Source organism: Centropristis striata, chromosome 4 (assembly GCF_030273125.1).
Source record: "Centropristis striata isolate RG_2023a ecotype Rhode Island chromosome 4, C.striata_1.0, whole genome shotgun sequence".
NCBI lineage: Eukaryota > Metazoa > Chordata > Actinopteri > Perciformes > Serranidae > Centropristis > Centropristis striata.
Genome location: NC_081520.1, coordinates 13,562,340 through 13,583,051, shown reverse-complemented (window position 1 = coordinate 13,583,051; position 20,712 = coordinate 13,562,340). Strand labels below are relative to the sequence as shown.

The window sequence follows — 20,712 nt, the reverse complement described above, 5'->3', positions numbered from 1 at the left end:
ATAATATATACCCTCTAATGGAGCATTTGTCACACTGAAGAATGTTATGGCTTCATTCAACACACTTGAGTGCATAAAGATATTAGTGGACAGCTGAGAGATATATTTCTGCTCCCTTGGAGGAGTGTAGTAAATCATGGTGAGCACACGAAGGCAGACCATTCACTAACTGCGGACAGATGAGGCTCCCTGCTAGGTAGCTGTGGATGGTGCTATTAGAGGAGAAGGGAAAATAGTCTAATAGATCCACAAAGAATATAGGCTGTCAAGGTTAACAAATCTACACTGCCATTACATAAAGGAATATGTTTTGTCCCCTGCTAGAGAGATGGTGCAAAATGTAAATGCCATTTTCTGGAACAAAATGTAGCATAAGGACATAAACTTGCAAAAATGAAATACAAATATAGATTATACCACAGTCCAAATAATGTTCGATATCCAAGTGACTGAAATATAAAGCTTAAATAATCTATTTAAAGATTAATTGGCCACAATGAGAAAAATTCCTATATTAGTTTTAGAATCAATTTCTAGAAGTCGGTGCGACTCTCTAAGTGTTCCAGGTGGCTAAAAGTAATCTAGAGGAGCACATCTGACCCTATCTTTGCTGCTAAAACAAGATTGTCTCACTATGCCACCCTGGGGGAACTCTTGCTAATATTCAAAATCTAATTTGCTAACAGAAGCTGGAAGTTAATCGAATTTCCTGCTTCAAATTTGAATCCTGTCAGATATTATACTTCAACATATTCCTCATACGGCAGATAACTCAATCTCCGCTTGTCACCTCACATCACCACATGATGCTGTGACAAATATCAAACGTTATTTATCACTTTAAAGCATATGACGCTTCGCCCTGACACCAACTTAATTGTAAAAATGTCTTATCTGCGTCCTGAATCTTCAATCTTGGAGAGTGGGTAATAAAGTAACATCAGACCTAGATGAAAAGTGTAGGCTGTCTGGAGTTGGCAGACAGAACGGATGGGGCCAGGTACACTTCCCCCTTCTCCTGACATTGCATATCTAGCCGTCTCTTCCAGTTTATCTAGCAGGTCAAGGATCCTCAAGAACTGTATATCAAGCAGCTGTTTGAGGATGGCTGCTTTTCCCAGATAAGAAACTCATCACTCCTCACATGTACAAGCTGCTAACAGAGGTGCTGGCAGTATGTGTGTCTGTGTGCAGGTTTGTGTCACTTCACACATATACACACACACACATTACTTCTAATCTTGTACAATAACCAAACAAACTATTTTAATACAGCAATATTTCTTTGTATTTTGCCATCAATCTCTGTGACATTTATCTGCTTTATGTGCTAATTTGCTGACTAGCTTAGACTGAAAAATACAAGGGCCGAGATTTTCCTTTCATATTTGTTTAAGGACAACCGTTAGAAGAAAGTAAAAGCTCATTACTGCCAGAAAATTAATATTCAGACATTGCTTAAATCTTATTAGCTTTTCCTTTCATGTCTGAATTAGGAGTGGTTTGATGTGGGTGGGCTAAACACAGACCCAGGAGGCTATCCTCTGAGTTAGTTGGCAAAATCAAAATCTTAAATTAATATTGCATATATTTCCCTTTGCTACCAGAATTTAATTATTTTATAGAAACTGTAAGGGTGAGGAGCACGGATCTCACAATATACCAGCATTTACAGTGATAGTTTAAAAAAATTGTTAGTCATACACTTTATTATTATAATGTGTAAATAATGCACCTCAGTTTCTTTCTGTTGTCGCTTTTTTAAGTAGTTTTTGTTGCAGGCACTCTCTCAACCTCCCTACACTGGGAATTTGAGTTTAGTTCATTTGCCAAAAGACACAAAACCCACAATAAACAAAGTTATATTTTTGATATTATCTCTATTGTTCACCTTGATAATCATGTATTGAAAATTTGATATCATGACAGTCCTTGTGAGGAGGCAATGCTCAAGAGGACACAGAGTTCATTCAGAAGAATTCTTGTGTAAAATATTACATTTTACACAAGACAATAACATTTAAATTTGGAGACCCAGTGCTCTTTTCAAATAGTGCTATTTTCAGATTGTTGTCTGATAATAATAAGCTTTTTGGATAATATTTTGTCATCAGTTTGACTCTGTGCCCATCTTTGCCAAACTTTCTTGCATCTGAACTTAAATGGTACAGTTCATACCTCGAACTCTGCGTGTTTGTGGACGTCCTCTGCTCGTTGTCTGTTCAAGATGAACTCTGCCTCGTTGGCAACCCGGACTATGTGGTCCTTCATGGCATGGCAGAGCAGCCTTAAATAGTACAGAGAAAGTTAGTTGCAGCATACTTTCCCCACACATATTATCATCAGTTAGGAAATATTCAGTTTTTATAGCTCAAATCTGTTGAAATGACGCCCCTAAGGAAGGAGCAGGTTTAAGGCAAACATAGGCTGTCAGGATCGTGCAGCATTCTGCTTGTTGAAAGAGCCGACTAGTAAACAGCACCATTTGTCTGTGTTATGTTGCAAGGCTGCAGGTCAGTGACAGATCCCTCTGTAGCATTAAGGAGGGAATGGAGTGTCATTAGAGCATTGAAGCCTGTCTGGCATACCCCTGATAGACTGAGCATCCCTTCCCACTGACCAGAACATCAACCCAGTGCCTGTATTGCTGACAAGTCTGGCCGTGAACAACTTCTCACATGGCTGACTCAGGAGGCTCCGTGGTCTCCACCCACATTCACATTTAAATTCCAGTATCTTTAATAATTGAGAACACCCTAGCTACTGTGTGTAGATTACATGCCATTTTACACACCATTAGGCTAGCTTTGTTTTAATTAAAGCAGCCCCTGTTCCTCTCCACTGCTTGATACAGATTGTAATTTCCCTCCTGTCCCAAAGAGAGGCAATAATCCTGAGGCTGCATTCATCAGCTGCTATTGCCTCTTTAACTGTTGACAAGCACTCATTAATAGACAGACGTTCGCTGTTCAAAGACAGAGAGGCTGACAATGCCAAGATTTGTTTTGAAACCAAGAATAGATGAGGAAGCGAGTTGACGAGTGATATATGGAGACAGAAAAAAGGAGATGCACGCTCCCTACCAAGTTCTTGCGTTAATATTTCACATACAGGTAACACTAATCATTGCAGGTATTCACACTTGGCCTGGATGTGACTGATATCCATTTTTGTTCAGAGGCTGTCTCTAAACATCATGATCATCCAGTAGAAACCTTCTGAAAGTTTGTTGTCTGGTTACTGTACATAAGCTGTAAATGAAAAATGTAATCTATCAGAACTGTACAATGGTCCTGTGGTGTTAACTTTGTCTATTGTCTATCAGGTTGTGCAACAAAGCTCCATATATCTAATCTTTATCTTTACACTAGTGAGGGGTCAACATTTTGATCCCTGTAGCTTTTACTTTTGAGACTAAAGATACCACCTTAGCCGAGCTGTGTGCAGAAAAACCAATGCTGCATGGTGCTGGGCATTTAATCAAGTTTAATTTTCAACTTTCATTTTTTTATTGTATTTGTTGTAAAATAATTATTTATCTAATTGTTACATTCCTTTTTTTATAGGTTTAAGTTAGAAAAAAAATCCACTGTTAAAGGTTATTTAAAAAACAAGTTTCATAAATACACAATGTTTTCAAAGTCAATTGAATCCTGTTAAATTATTGTTATCTCAACATTTACCACAATAATCTTTATTATGATACTTGCAATAATTGAGCAGGCCTAAAACTGCATGTATTTGTATATATTGTATAATATAGAAATGGGGCAATTCTTTCACATGGTTGGTGGTTTGGTTATAATGATGAAATGATCGCTTTACCTTCAGTAATTTCACAGCACATTCAATGTGTTCAATAGTGGCTTTGCTTCCAAACAGCTACATCATGAAACAGAGGCAACAGCAAGCAACTACCTGCTGTATATGTTGTTGCTCATGCAGCAGAAACAACATCTTTGTCAGCCACGCCTTGTAAGGCAAACTGATTTACCAGACTCTAGCTACCTCTAGATCTGTCTAGTTAAGCAGCGCAGGTGCGCAGAGACTTGACTAACACTGGGAAATTATGTATCTGTCAGCAGCACCCTGGACAGCGCCGTGTGGCCCTACTGACTGAAACTCTTTGTTCCAGGGCCAGCAGGGGACTCAGAAGAAGCCTGGCTGGGCTGCAGAAGGAGCCCGGGCATAGAGAAGGCCTGGCCAGATGGGTCAGCAGATGGGCAAGGAGGCTGAGCCGCCCCTGATCTGCTCTGTGGAAAACCCTGAGTCTGGCCACACCCAGAGACGAGAGGAAGAGGGAGGGAGAAGGAAAAAGATGCGCAGACAGCGGGATGTACAGTAGAACAGGCAGAGACAGAGATTAAAGAAGGAAGACAATAAGAGAGGGTGGCCACGCTCTAGTGTTGATTAATTCATTAAGTCACCAGAATCTTATTTAACATTACCCCCTACAGAGCAGCCACCAAGAAGTTTAGAGCTAATCTACGCTTTGCTGCTTGATCTAACAACCTTTTGATGGCTGGCAGGGGAAAAAATGTTTTTTAAAGCACAGTCTGAGAACAGATGGATGAATAAACGAATGCTTGGATGACCTCATGTATTACAGTGAATGGATACCTTCCTTCGTTGATTAGTTCAATGAAAGCCAGGCCAGCGTTCTTCTGAATGGAGTTCTGCCATTCCTGAAATGAAACAATTTGTGATCTGTTACTTACAGAAGCGCTGTTCATGTTTTGTTTTTGGTCTGTAAATGGTTTGTTAAAAGTTCAGAATAAAATTATGATTTAATTACATCTTTTTAATGGCTATTAGATGTTGGTTTAAAATAAAGATTACTTCCCGTTTTTACAAAAGGCAGTGAAGCACTCTCTCAAACTACTTAAGTTTGGATGAAGTTAAAGAGTGTGAGCATCAAAACCCTTTTAATCCTATATGCAACAAGATCTTTCACAAGAATCACATTTCAACATCCAGATCACATATTTAAACTGTAATCTAGATTACATTTCATAGTTTGTTATTCAAGCGAGTGAAGAAAAGCATTTAGTTCATATATCCTTTGAGAAAAAAAATATGGCTATAAAAAGCTGAAATCCTGCACAGCCAGCACGACCATCCTTTCTTCCTCTGTGAAAAGATCTGTAAACACAGGAGAGATGTAATTGTGGGATGAAACTGTATCCTCTCACTTAAATACAGCCATTTCCTATGTCCCTTACAGTGACAGATTACTGTGCAGGCTCACTGAGCCCTGCAGTGTGCGCCTGGAAGGGATCCGAGCCCTGGGCCAGAGTGCCAGCACTTGCTGTCTCACAACATGCTCTGGAAATGATTAAAAAGCAGTTTGAGAGCGCGGCTTTCACTGTGGGAAATTCAGCTCTCCTGTACTCTCACTGAGGTGCAAATGGAAGAGAAAACAGAGAAGGCCACAGTTCAAAAGAGAAGGAAAAACATAGGAAAATGAAGGAAAAGGTTTGCAGGCCTGAGGGCAAGTAAATTATATACAACTTAAGGCTATTTACATATATAAGGAGACTTTAAACGTGACTATCCATTTGACATTTGCATTAATAAATTTAATTTTCATTTCCAACAGAAAGATTATATGTGCACATTACGATCTGTTGTTGTAGATGCAGAACAGGAAAACACTGCTTGTTCTGCATCAATGCCTAGACAAGGTAAGCGGCATTTGTTGTGTACCAGAATAACTGACATTGACATTATTATGTATGTGCTTGTGTTTTTGTACACAGTTGTCGTGCCTGACACATACCGGTTCACGCAAGAGTACACAGTCTGACCCTACAATGCGTTAAGTCAGAGAGATGGTGCTGACAAACTGCTGAGCATCTGGTCTCCAAATGTTCCCCATGACCCCCTTCCTCTGCTACAGTATCTGCCTGGAATAAGCTGTTCTTGATTTGGACAGGGATCATGTACAGCCAGTCTTCTGAGGTTCCACTTGCACCATGCTCACGTGACAAAAATAAATACAGAAATCAAGGCAGATGTGACACTGGGGGGTTGTCAGGAAAATGGCAGTGGGTCAGTGGAAGTATAGCATGAACGAGTCAAATTTGGTATCTTGTCTGAGGTATGCTTGTTGACAGCTAAGCTAGCACTTCAAAGGCTCTCTTTTTTTGTCTTTTTTTCTGGAAAACAGAGCTCCCAGAGGAGGCTGCCTTTGATTGCAGAGAATCCTCTCCTGCCCATTTGAAGGGAATTAGGTATGATGTGCACATCCTTAAATAAAAAGATGTGATCCCTAATGTAAATGCAGATCATGACCAGAGTGCAGCATCTCTGGTCATTGGAAGTTTTTTTTAGTAGCTTGGATATTTTAAACTGAATTTAAAACTTTATTAACTAAGTTTTTGGCCTTTTGGGGGCAGAAGAGCTCCACAATGAACTGTCTTGATAAATTTCCATTTATTATTGTTGTCAGGACTAACTCAAAAGCTAACAATTACCTACTTACATATCCAGCAGAAATAGCTAATATATTTATTCTGTTCGTCACGTTTCAGGCAGTGTGATAAATTAAAGTCCAAAAGTCACTCAATCTTTATCTTAAGTTTAATTTTCACAAATTATATTTAAAAAATCACAACTTGCTAACACTGTATTTGATGTTGGTCAGGTTGTATACAGTTTGTTTACCAGAGCATTTCTGCTGAAAACAGCTGCTGGAAACAGTTATATGAGTGATGAAACTGAAAAGTGTAGTAAATTTGTGTACCTAACCACCACTAAAAGCTGCTAAAATGCAACATGCAGCAGAGGATAATGCTGGACAGTCAACGAGGATGGGACAGGTTCAGCAATGGTACCATTCTTTCATCTACCTTTGAATAACCCACCACCTTTTGATGGACCTAAAATCCCACAACTCACATCCCACAGAACAGTTTTCTGGCCTTGAGAAGATTTCTCTCCTCCTACTTTCATCTTCCTGAAATTCAGCAGGGCACTAAGTATTTGTGGTGTTTCAATCCAACCTGTCAGTGTGTGGGAGCTTTTGCTTTTATCTGCTCTGCTTTGCTGTTATACTCTCCACATCTGGAGGCCTTCCATCACTAAATCTCTGTGGCTCCACTATAGATCCCCCCTGTATGTTTAAGCTGTTACAAGAAACAGAGCTGCTTGACCTTTTCATTCAGCTGCCCAGGCTGAGGAGAGACACATAGTGTCTGCAGCCGTGGCCAGCCACACGATGATTGCTGTGATTAGTATGCATAAATAAGAAAAGGCAGATCATTAGCACTAATTCATTCACGAAACTGACAGGTCACAAAACAGAGAGGAACTAAAGGTCAGCTAAGTGCCCTCCTTGCCGTCTTAAAACATTAATGTTAAAATATATGTTGAGATACGTTGAAGTTGGCATTTAATAGTGATGTCAGCCAAAGCTCAGCCTGCATCTGAGCAGCTTTTTGAAAGCACTTGACATAGTATGTGATACCAAATACATTAATTAGGAGTATACTGCAATGTAACTGTCAGTTAGAAAAAACACTGTATTTGCTTGTGATTAAATAGCTGTGCACTTATCAGCTTTGGTACGTGAAAGAAGTAACTACTATTAACAATTACCCAACATTACAGTGTGATCTCTAAATCACATTAACTGGTGACTTAACTGGATTCATTATCGATGGTGCAGCATTAGGATACAAAGCAATGGCTCATCTCTGTTTGAAAGGTTGTAGAAGGACACCAAGCTATATGGTCCAGTTTCAAGGCCTCACTGCCTGATCGATATCTCAGCCTGGGTTTCATCCCTAGAGCCCCTAATGGCAGGAACCTCTGGAGCCGCAGTAATGCTATCTGTGTACAGGGGGGATGGACTTAGACTCTTAACAGCATGCTGACGCTCTCATCTGCAATAAATCCTAGAGCTGGAAAAAGCAACTTCCCACAGATACTCTACAGACAGAAAAGCGCTGCAAAAAGGAGCCAGTCAAAAAGCTTCAAAAGAGCAACAATAACTCATTGTCGTTCCCCCGTTTATGTACATTTTTTTAGGAAAGGTCCTGAATAATGGCCTCCACATAACAGAGGCTGAGCTCCCTGCTGAAGAGGGCTTTGGACTGCGGATACCATGGAGAGCACATAGTGGCAACCCACCTCCTCAAGGCTCTGGCCCTGCAGTCTGGATCCACAAAGAGGCACCAAGTAATGGCTTCCTTATGGGCTCCCGACGCAAGACTGATGGGCTGACAGAAGGTATGTTAAATATCTCCTGTTCTAACTGCTACATCAGGGCTCTGACCTTCTCTAAAACAAGGGCTTAACAAGAGATTCAGAGGGTCAGCTTGGAGGTGATCAGTCACTAGCAGCGATGCATGAGGTGGTGCTCATTCTCTGAAGGAGGGCTCAGAATTAAAGCTCTGGGGTGTAGTGAGAAAGTCACTAGATTCACAAAGAGCCGTTTTTGTCTGCATGCCGTGATCACTTTGAAAAAATCGCTTTGGAACATTTTACAAAAAAATAATGAAAAACACTGATAAGCAAAGTTTTAGCAGTGATTAAATAACATGTTCTCTGACTTTGCATTTTAACAGGCATTTACCATAACATTCATATCAACATATGTACAATTTTAACAGGTTAAAGACCAAACCAATTTGTTGTGTGTTTAAAAAAAAGAAATTTAATTAGTGATAGAGGTGAGGGAAATTAACTATTCCATTGACTATGGCCAATTTGAAAGCAGACCATAACTGGTCTCAACATATGTTACAAAAAATCCTTATAGAAAAGATAGGTACAAGTAGAGAGGATTGGATCCAAAGAAATAGACAAAGAGGCTGGGAAAGAGGATTATGAAGAGGAGGAGAAAGAAAGAAAAAAGTTCACCTGAGAACAAAGCAGCATGACGAGCTCCACCACTGAGGTACTTGACTTCATACACACTAGACCTGTGGATACAAAATAGATAAGTAGAATTAGATATTAACCATAAATACAGTATTCAACACAGAATATCTGTGGGTATAATCAGTAGTTATTTTATCAGTTATGTGGCAGTATAAGATAATATTTTATTGTATTATTTAAAGAATACATTTCTGACATATAGTATAGAATGAAGCGTTGTTTTTTCGGCATGACATTTAATGAAATTTCAGGCAATGGCATGCAATTTGTGAGCCCCTAAATTGTGCTTCTATTTTGCCCATCATAAAACTAACAAAAAGAATTTGCATTTGCACAGAACAGATGCACTCATGTACATGCAAGCACCTCCTTCACACACACATCTACCTTCACACATGCACACACCCTCACAGAAGTGAACACAGACATTCACAGCTTCTTCCCTCATCTCCATTCTGTAGACGGTGAGCCGCAAAAGCAGACAAGTCTCTAATGAAACAAGGGCAGGTGTGAAAAGCTCATTTGCAGAAACAATGGCTGCAACTGGTCTCGTATTCTGCACCTCCAGCTCCTTCTGTTGCACTTGCTGAGAACCATTAAAGGTACAGTCATTAGTAAAGGAAAGAATGCAACTCTCTAGGACTCATTAAAGGCTGACAGGAGTAGAACTCTGCGCCACACAGCTGCCATTGTTTCGTGGTTGACAGGGTGTCAATCAGAGGAGAGAACTGAAATCTTAAGATTGAGAATATGCTGTTAATGTTGTTGCACAGATTGTGCCGTACAACAGCAAGACAATAATATCTACAAGCTTGTACTGTAACTGCACTGTGAATAAAATGTTGAAATTAGCTTTAAAGCTTTTTTCCCCCTATTTTTTAACAAAAAAATTAAAATTCAAAAGAACCTGCAATGAAATCTTACATTAGTTTAAAAGTCTTTCAATACTGGACAACAACAAAAAATGCATAAGCTTATATCATAATGTGACATTACATTTCAATGGATGTAGTTTTGCTTGTGTGAATACTTTACAATGTAAAAAAAGAATGCTAAATATTCAGAAGACTGTATGGATGGATGTTTCGGTCGTTTATTCCACATCCGTCTCTATTCATGAGCGGAGAGTGTCCAGAGGAGCGTATTGGAAATACTCTAAGAGGATGTGACCCTTCTCTTGTACACAGAGTGCCACTGCTGACCTCTTGTTATAGCAGTGACATGCTGAGCCATAAGTCAGTCCAGTGTGACACAGGAGTCAGGTGGCCAACTGACCCTGGCCTTGTGCTGGTAGACAAACTAAATGCATTCTATTTAAACACGGAACTGCCAGTCCTTTCCTGTAAACAGGGCAGGGTTAAGGCACGGGTGAATGTGGCATTGTGGGGCAATGTGCCGGCAGGCTGGGCCACTCAGGGGACAGCAAGAAGCAGGCGGCAGGCATCACAACAGCAGCAGTGTTCACACACAGGACTTACCCACCAACTCCAAGTGTAAAGCTCAGGGTGCACTCAACATAATTGCCGCAGTGGCCACATGTCTGCAGGGGGGTTGAAGGAATAGGGTGAGGCGAAGGGGCACATGGGGCACAGGGGGGCTTGACCCCGGGCAATCTAAGGAGTGATGGATGACTGGTAATTACTAGTAAATGGAGCGCCTTTGCACTACAGCACAGTATTTCAACTGTGAGCCTGGGAAGGACCAGGAAGAAAAGAAGAAAAAGAGGGAGGCACGGCTCAACCATTTAGACAAACATGCTGAAACTGTGTGAGACCTGAGTGGCTCGATAGATTTAAAGGACATGTAGTAAATCTGTGAATTTGTTTTATGTGATAAACCTGCACTAATTCATGTCAGGGTGCACTTTTCACACACCCAGACAGGGTTAAACACGGCTGGTGAGGAGCACTGAGGCCCGAGCTGTCTATCTACGACCTTGTTTGTGGGGTTACACTCTCAGCTCAGCTCTGGTTTGTCAGCTTGGTCAGTCTGCTGACAGACTTTGAGTGAAAGGGTAACAGACATATTCACACTTGTCAAGGCTATGCTACCTGATTTTTCATTCCTTTACCCTGACTTTGAGTGAGTAGCCTTGGCCACATGTGCCTGGCATAACCACATGGCAATTTACATATGTATACTATAAATGTATGGTATATCCATGATGTATGGAGCAAAAACAGTTTATGGAACTTCACTGGCTGGAATAGAAACATAAAAATAAAACTGGATTGCTGTATAAAGTATTGCAGCTTTTATAATGTGAAAATATACACTATTTTAACAGGATTGGTTTATACAGCATGAAATAAAAAAACCTGCTAATTAGCAAGATATCCTAAATTGATTACATCCAAAGCTTAAATTAAATACCAGTAACAAGCCTGATTTAAAAAAAATCTTCACATTTTACATCTAGCTCCCTATTATCATATAAGCTGAGCAACATTATTATTATTTAACACATATTTGATATATTTTTCAAAACTATAACATTTGCAGCAATTATTAGGCGGCCATGTAAAGGTAGCTGGCAGTGTAAGCAGTATATAAATAAATCATACTTCAGAAAGGACACGTGTCAGACAACTTCTTTCTGGATCCGGCTTTAATAAAGTAACAGGAATGCATTCTTTCAGCCCGCTGTCATTCTCTGCATTGACTTCTGAAACTAATATCGGTTTAGCTTACACTTAAAAGAAAAGGCTTTGGCAGTGAGAAAAAGCAGAGATATCATTTCACTTTCTGCAAACTGCAAGTCAAGAGACTGCAGGCCACACACATATTCTGCACTGTGCAGTGCACAAACAGACAAATGTCTGCAGAAACAGTGTGCATGGATGTGTGTGTGTGTGTGTGTGTGTGTGTGTGTGTGTGTGGCATGTTCTTGTAAATGCAAGCCAAAACAAGCGTTGGGGATAGAGTGGAGCACTCACATGTAGGCAGAAAGTCCCTGAGGTTAGGCACAAGTAGCACTGTGAGAGATTGCCAACCTGAGGCCTGAGGAAGGCACTGGGAGCTTTCACACAACCACCAGGAAATAAGACTAGAGCCCAGAGTGGAGTGCAGCAGAAGGATCACACACTTCTGCAAACACTGTGCACAACCAAGCCAGTCAGACCAGCACTTTAAATGTATGCAATGTGACTGCTTTAATATGGTTTAAAATAAAATATCATGAGGTTTTGATGGCAAAAGCATTAATCTTAAAGGCTGTTTTACTGTGAAAGAGAGCACAAAGGCTGTGCTGAAACATCTACCATTCCACGTTTTACTTGCATCACTTTTACATTAACAAATCCTTCCTGCATTACCTCTACATATTCCGGAAAATTTAACAAGGTCTCTGTAAGCGATTTACTTCTTTTTTCTTTCCATGTAATTGGATTTGGGTTGGACAGAGCAGAAAATCTAGCAGATCATTTATGGTAGAAAACAGAAAAAAGATCACTTTACTTCCAATGTAAATACAGCTAAAGCTTTCAGATTTTCCTACAGTGGCAAAGCATCTAAAAAAAATACTTCCAGCAAGTTCATTCTGAAAACAAAAAAAATAATAATAATTTCACCAAAAATCCACCAAGCTGCAGGGTGACCTGGAGATGCTAAAAATATCAGACAAGAGGCAAAGGCCAACAATTATTTCAATATCATTTCAACATGACATCTGTTGTGACTGTCAAACACTGATGTTTAAAAATACTACACCTCGAAATGATCCTCAATATGTGGAGTGAATCATGAAGAGGACAAAGCACAGACGACACAAGATGAATGAAAGGGAAAGATTTAATCAGACACTGACAGATTTCCAGCTTGTGTGCAAAATAGTGACTCTCCTGTCATCACCTACTACTGCGCATGCATCCATCAATGAGGCAGCCAGTGTAATGCATACAATAGTGAGGTGGTGGTGGCAGTACTCCACACACAGCTTGGGGAATAAAATGCACAACATCTGTACCTTCTATGAGCAGCTCCTGCCCATGGCTGCCCAGCAGGGTGCGCGACAGAAAAGGTGCAAAGTCCACAAAGATCTCTCTCAGCAGGGGAGCCACCTTCTCCAAAGCCCTCTCCAGCTTTGTAGTAATGCTGTCACCAAAAAAAACATCAGACAGAAGTCACAAAAGGAAATCAGACACCAGAATTAGAGAAGACATGTAAGAGATTTTTGCGTTGTGCTCTTCCATCAAGGGTAAATGCAGAAGGAGCAGTGAGGGCCTCATAGTCGACCCAGTGAACACAACTAAAACCAGTTAGTGTGTAGCCAGACTGACAGGGTCCTGGTGGGTGCAGAGGGTAACCAACACATTTCAGAGGATGCAAACCAAACTGTGGATTATAGTTGCCATCACTGGAGATGTCAATAAGACAAGATTTAATGGTGTAAAAAGCCATACAATTTATTTTTGCATTCAAAGAGGATTTCTCACCAGTTGTTTGCATTCTTTGTTGTGAAATGTTACCAGGCTTGCACATGGGATCACAGTTGTTCAAGACTGCAGAGGGAAGTTGCTTATCTCCTACACAATCACTACATGCTGCTGCCTGACATTATCTAAGCAGCTCAGAGAAACTGTGAGCTGGAGTCATGCAGCCATACAACTCAGACTGTATACAAGCAGAGATACGACTCAAGCTGCAACATATCTCTGTGCTCCTATGTGTACACACACAGATACTCGGCAACATGAGGAGAGTAGATGCTTGTTTTCCTGGCTAAGATGGGCAGAAAGCAGCAGGATAGGAGGAATCAGAGAGAGAGAGGAGAAGAAAGGTTTGGTTTTGGTTTTGTATAAGTGTGTAGTGTAATCTGCCTTCCAGCACCCTGGGAAAACACAGCAGAGGGATGACAGCCTAACATTAGAAGCAGGGTGAAGGGGGTCTAGGTGGCTAACATAAATGTCCTTGCCTAAGACACTGGCCTGCATCTCTGGAGGCTGCTTGTATTCCTGTCAGAGAGCTAAAGGGTTTGAGCTCAGGAGGTGTCAGTCCCTGGCGTAGTGGACACTGGTCCACTTCACAAAAGGCACTGAAATAGAGAGAAAAATGGAAAATGAAACCAAAAGCAATACTTGCCTCATGTTTTGTGACTTAACAGTTGGGCTCATGAACTAATTATTAAATACACATGATAAAATCTATAATTACACCCATATCAATTTGTTATTTTTCAGTAGACTGGAAGAGGCAGTTCAGCTTGGATATTTATTTCTTTATCTAAGATATAAGGCTCTGCGGCCAGATAGTACTATCATTGACTTCACAGTTACGCTAAGTGATGTCGGTTACTGCTGCCATGGCAACTGAAAAGAGAAAGAGAGACTCTAGAGAAGGACCTGGCCTCCCAGCAGTCAGTGGGAGAGCAGGACTAAGGACGTCTGTCACAAACTATTAGAGCAGGTGAAGAAGATGAGTCAAGGTCACAACAAGAATTGACACAGAAATACACAAATGCACACAAAGAATTTGACCAATTGTTGTTATATTGTTCACAGAGGAAGAACCCCTCAGTTTTATGTGTGGTCTTTTGTTTTGTCTGTGTATAAACAAGGAACACACAAAAGACAAAAAAAAAAAAAAAGATCAAGTGAAAAATAAATATATCGGTTCAAAGGGAGAGCAAATACATTTTTTTAAAATAGAAAAATTACATAAAATTATAAACTTCACACACAACTTTTGATGTGAGTATTTTTTATGCACATAAGTCACATAATTTGAATAAAGTGAGCGAATGATGACTCTGTATGACTGGACAGAGAAGGCCCTGTTTTACCTCATGTTTTCTTCTGTGTCTTCAGGCATGGGGGCCACAGTCTGTACGGCCGGAAGATTCTTACTTGTGGCTCCGTTGACAAAACTGGAGGAAGAGGAGGTAGAAGGGGCTGCATCAGTCGCTCCTGCAGGGAAGACCGACAGAAGCGTGCAACATTAGTGCAATGCAAGAATAATTATAAAATGCATAATAATCTGTGTTGAATAATCTTTAATACTTTCACAGAGAGGCAAGGACAACCTTGTATTAAACAAAAATAATTTGAAGTGACAAGTATTTTTAATACGACTACAGTTATGTTTTCACATCCTTGGAAAAAAATAAAAGATGTTGAATATGTTGACTGAAATTACATTTCAGTGCCACCTCCTGAGGCTGTGAATATGTAATAGCACACAGCCTAAAATAATTGAAAGAAGAGGACGAAAAAATAATGGGAAGTTATAAAACCTACCGCAATCTGACTGTGGACTTCAGCAGTCAGCGCAAATTTCAACCAAGTCAAACAAATGAAAACTTGAGTCGGAGTGTCACATGGTGAATCAAAACTTTGACTCAACTCAAGTGCACCTACACTGGCTGTTCAAACCAGTGCCAACAGCAACACATGAAACTATTTTTTTTAAATTAAGACAACAAAGATTAAGCATCGACCTACATGTCAAAAGAACACTGCATCCAATTTTTACATATCACACTTTTTATATCAAAGCCAAAATTAGGGAATCGTGACAGAAGTAATTTAAAGGTGAGCCCTGACACACAAGTATAAAATCATCATGACCGTTAAAACCAGAATGAGTGAGATCATGGGGTCTTGTTGAGGGCCTGTGGCTTTAGCTGAAAGCACACTTTGACTTGGATACATTTCTAACATTCTTGCAAAAGGGTTCAGAGAGAAGAGGGAGAGGTTTTTTTTAGTGGAGCACATTAAAGGTGTTGGAGCTCCTAATGGTTCTTGGTGTTAAGTGGGTCCTTTCAGAGGCCCAGACTACAGGAGCCCTGAGGTGGAACTGGTTTAATGCAGCAAAGCCCCAGGAGAAGCAACGTGACAGCAGGGGGAGGGAGAGAGGGCTTGCAGTCAATCACACAGGAACTCATGGAAAAAAGGCAAGCCGCACATGCAAAAAATGTCATTATTACAAAGACATTTGTCAATATATATTTCAGTTAAATTGGAGTTGTTTGGTTTGGTTGTATCACAAGGAATCCTGTTGCCTGGAGGACAGGAGTTTGTATTTGATAGTGCACAGAGCTGCTGCAGACACTGATAGGAAAGTAAAGAGGGCCATCTAGTGGTGACAATGAGCTGCTGCAAAGGCATACAGGATCACATGATCAAGAAGGAAAGAGGGTTGTTTTGGTTCTTGGAATGGCATTAAAGAGAGAAATGTCATTAAGATGAACAGTTACTCAAATTGCTCTAAAATAGTATTGTTCCAATGTAACCACATTAGCAGGGGTGAAGGCAGATTTTTTAGTTTTTAGGTGCATTTCAGTAACCGTGTACATGACCTACCCGTGGTGTTGATCATGCTTTTGGGGGTCGCAGAGGCAGCAGCAAAGATGTTGGGGGTGCTGCCAGCTGTCAGCCCAGCAGAGGTGCTGCTGCTGCTGCTTCCCACTGTGTTAACCGCCAGGCTGCCAGGAGAGGTTTTCTTCACAGGCACCACCACACTCCTACAGGAAACACACACACAATGTGCTTCATTTGCACATGCAGGTAAAACTATAACTTAAAAACAGTTAAAAAGTTCACATCTTTAGACTCTTCTGCTGCAGTGTAAACAACAATTGCATAGTGGACTGAAATGGGGCAGCAGATTGGCATAGTGAAGAGGAAAATCTGCAGATTGTGAGTTTATGCCCTTTCTTTCCCTGCCAAAGTGCCCTTGAGCTAAACAGTAAATCCCTAACAGCTCCGGGATGCTGTAGTCACTGCAAGCAGACTCAAATTCTGATTTATTTATAGATTCTGACTTAGGGCCTTAATATAAGCACATAAAAGACTGCTGGGCTAGAACTCTGGGTGAATTATACTTTTTCATTGTTTCAAGAATAAAAAGAATTGAGTTTCCATACGATCCTGTGACCTGGGGTTAAATTCAAATTATCCAGCTATAAAGCAGGTTAGCAGGTTCGAAACAAAAGGTGTCATAATAAAACTGACTTCCAGTAAAGCCTGCAACTGGAACAGAGGCTTTTCAGCCATAGAAAGCAAATCAAGTTATTCCTTTATTTTCAATTCCACTTTTAATTTTCTAATCCTTACTAAAAAATAAATGAGTAAATAAATCTATAAATAATTCACATTTTAGGAGAAAAACAGAGAACAGCAATTATCTTCACAGTCTCTTACTGCTCTCTGGCCTGCCAACATGAGCATGCCCAGACGTAAGTCAGGACATTCAGAAAGGTAAACATCCTGACCTGTAACTCCATCCGTCAGCAAAATGCATGCAATGCAAACACACACACACACACACACACACACACACAAATGTGCACAAGAGGCTAAACTAAATAAACCTGAGGGCAAGAAGCTAGCCAGCCAGCTACTACACTTTCCCTTACATCTGCTCTTGCCACCGCTGCCCCTGTGCTGCCCTCTGCTCTGCTCCGAAGAGCTGAAAACATCCTCGACCCTAATGAGAGGCTCTCCAGGAGCAACTTGGCAGTTGTTACTGACATGCATTTGCATAGCTACCGTCTGTGTTTCAAACTGACAGAACTACGGCTCATTGAGCATGAGATTCAAGACCTTTCTATTTGGCATTTCTCTGTACAGACATACAGCGCAGCATCTGCTTTCTGACAGAAAGTACATGTACAGTGTGTATTTGCTGATTATGACCTACTTTTGGCAAGTATTTATATTATGTCCCAAGATAGATCACTTAAAAAAAGGGGGAAAAACAAACTTTGAAACAGAAGCAAAAGGGGGCACCAAAGAACTGAAAAGTCATTATTATATACATTAAGTCAAGGAGGGGGAAAAAAATATGCATGAATTCATAAAATGAATGTACCTAGTACAACATATAGAAACTTTGATCATCTTTTCCTTTTGCATATATACAAGCATACACATTATACACACACGCCTGGATATGTAAAGACTGATGGTAATGTACATATAAGTATGGATACACACATACATACCTACAAACATATCCAAGTGACAAGACAAAACTAGTCCTACAGAAAACCTTTTTTTCCCCACCAATCCTTGTCTCATACATGAGAAAAAAATATATTGTATGACCTATATAAAATACTTGAAATAATAATAATAATAATACATACTACATGATCAGATAAATGAAGGCAGATTGTCTGGAGGTCCGCACCAAAGATGTAATAGCAATAATAAAAAACATAGTTGTTATCATGTTAATAAAAGCATCAACTTGATGTAGTTTCTGGAGCTACCTGATCCTTTACAAAGCTAGCCTGATCAGGTTGAACTACTTTAGGAAAAAAATGAAACTAAGACCATAAAAAACAACTTAATATCGTAATGTATTAATGATAGCATTGGATTCCTTTTTATTTGTGGAAGCTACTGTACAAAACATCACATGGTGCTAAAAGAGAAAGGGGCAGAGCTCATGAATTAAAAATGTAAAGAAAAGCTTGTGGAGGCTCGAGATGAAAGTTACACATGTGACCTCATGTAAGTACAGACACACCACTAACCCACCAGACCTCCGCTCGCAAGCAATCTGATTGGCCGAGGATTAAAGATGATGCAGTGAACTTGGCTCTGCAAGAGCTTCCTGACAGGAAGAAGGAAAGCTTGTCCTTATCAGGTCTGCAGTTGGCCTTTGGGCTTGTGAGGGTGCCAGATAATGTCTTGTCCAATCTCCGGCAGTTACTCTGGGTGACACAGGCCAGGCCTCTGCTCTGTCACGAGCTAAGCCTGCTGTCATCTGAAGCAAATCCCCAGAAATCCTCCCTCAACAAAACAACACTGGCTTTTACTGTTTTATGTTGCAATTATACCGCATATCGACTATCGAGTCCGTCTTATAGGTGAAGTAAAACATGCTGGACTTAATTTTTTGGTAGCTCACATCCTTTTCTATTCCATTGAACTAATTTCTCAAAATTATTATAGCCATGTTTTATGCAACAGATTAAACAGCTCTGTAGTTTCCCTATGGATAAAATACACAAAAGATTACATTACACATTAAATGACACACTGTTGCCTCATTGACTGCCCCCATACAGGCGTACAATATCAAAAATAGTAGTAAAATAACATTTTTTAAATTTAGCAGATCAAAATCTACTCAGTCAGTCTAGAGAGAGTCGGAGAAGCTTGAAAGCTAACTGAAGTATTATCTCCAGGGATACAGCTGTGCTCTGAAGAACACTGATGACAAGTATCATTTATTTAGTAGATCGCTGTACGGCTCTCCTCTGTGAAATCACATCGACAGATATCAGAACATCACTAGCGTGTTTTGATTGTTGGAACTTGGCGTGAATCTAATCTTACTTTTCAAATTTATCCCTTGGTTGCGTCTTCCAGCAGCAGCCTGTCTGCTCTTTGGCATAGCTGGGACGATACATTAGAGCTACAGGATGTAGATAAAACATGAACCTCTTTTAATGAATAATTAATTAGCAGAGTACTCATGAATCATGTATAGATTATCTTGCGCATATTTTATTAATAGAATTGTCTTAATTGAGTTGCAGAGAATAAAGCAAGGATTAATCTTGGAATAAATATTAATGAGGTCTGCGGCTGTGGGAGATGACTGCAGTGTAAAGTATGACCAAAGAAATGTTTCCTTATAAATCCGACCAACGGAATCTAATATAATAGTGCTTTAGATACAGGCACGGCTATAGAGGAGAAGTGCTTACATTGTACTCGCAAATTCAATTAAAACCAATTATAGTTGCTCTACATAATTGGCATACATAATAAAATATTTAAGTATTAACAATACCTCATGAAGCTAATTTGAAAACTTTTGGTGAAGGGGAGGTGGTAAAGGATTTCTGAGGTATTTCTGTACTCTATTCCCATCTGGTCTAATGGACATCTGGATATTGAGCATTTTAAACCTCTTCTATGAAAGTCTCTAGTAGAAGGGGCTCTGTGACGACTGGCCCTGTGCACACCACTTTAAGCCATTTTTTTCACTCCTTTTTCCTTTTTGATGTTGTCACTCCCAATCTATTGTCGCCCTGACAGACAAATGAAAGGCCTGTCCATGTCTGGCAGCTCATTTCGCTGGCAGGTGGCAAACAATTAGACACAGCAAATAGAGGCTAGAGGGGGAGCGACATGAAAAGCATGAGACAAAGTTGTATATGTGGTCAGGAGGGTTTGTGTGAAAGCATTTCAAAAATAATACACTTTGCTGTGGCGACTCATTTCAGGCTGCCAGTTCCCATTACGGGTGTGAGCGGTGAGGGCGACAGGGCTGGCCATGGTGTGGCGTGAGGCCGCTTCTGTTTAATCTGTCATCAACACCCTGGAGACCCCCACCCTCTCAGCTGTCCTCTCTCTACATACTCCTCCATCTTCTCCCCTATTCATCAGGCTCACCTCAGCCCAGCTCAGCAGCAGCATGCATTAAAAAGAAGGGAGGCCCCATTGTTCCTCCTGACTCACTGTGTCCTCTTCCGTCCCCCTGGAGCCTGGCAGCGATTACTCACACACACAAAAACTGTACCAAGGCAGTCATATCCAGATGACAGGATGAGTTTTTGTTTGTGCTAAACCAACTCAAATTACTTTCTGGAAAATTATGATTTTCAAAACTTTATAAACCATAGGAGGCAGGGATCAGGGGCTTCAAGCCTGAAATCCCTGCAGGAACAGGTTTGTAAATTCCCAAATCCAGACAGATTACTGTGCGGTTTTATCAAATCCAGGAACGTAAATAAACTGCAGCAGTGCCACGGGGCTTCAGAGACCTTTTCAAACACAGGAATTCCTTGCCGTGGGGGATGAGTACAATACAAGTGGCCTGAAATGAATAATGTGTCGCATGTTACTTAGAAACCATTAGTGGTATACT

At 40.4% G+C, this 20,712-nt stretch overlaps 1 protein-coding gene across 4 annotated transcripts in view; it reads right to left on the bottom strand.

Annotated features, from left to right (window-relative positions):
• nbeab (neurobeachin b) overlaps positions 1 to 20,712 on the bottom strand; it is a 194,412-nt gene that overhangs the window by 81,819 nt on the left and 91,881 nt on the right. For 3 of the 4 annotated variants that reach the window (XM_059331642.1, XM_059331641.1, XM_059331643.1), the window contains 7 exons: positions 16,185 to 16,345; positions 14,666 to 14,789; positions 13,799 to 13,918; positions 12,851 to 12,978; positions 8,866 to 8,927; positions 4,621 to 4,685; positions 2,179 to 2,287 (listed from right to left, as the gene is read on the bottom strand). In XM_059331642.1, coding sequence (XP_059187625.1) covers positions 2,179 to 2,287; positions 4,621 to 4,685; positions 8,866 to 8,927; positions 12,851 to 12,978; positions 13,799 to 13,918; positions 14,666 to 14,789; positions 16,185 to 16,345 — 769 coding nt within the window. The remainder of the gene's footprint in view (positions 1 to 2,178; positions 2,288 to 4,620; positions 4,686 to 8,865; positions 8,928 to 12,850; positions 12,979 to 13,798; positions 13,919 to 14,665; positions 14,790 to 16,184; positions 16,346 to 20,712) is intronic. The other variant, XM_059331645.1, reaches the window with a different exon arrangement.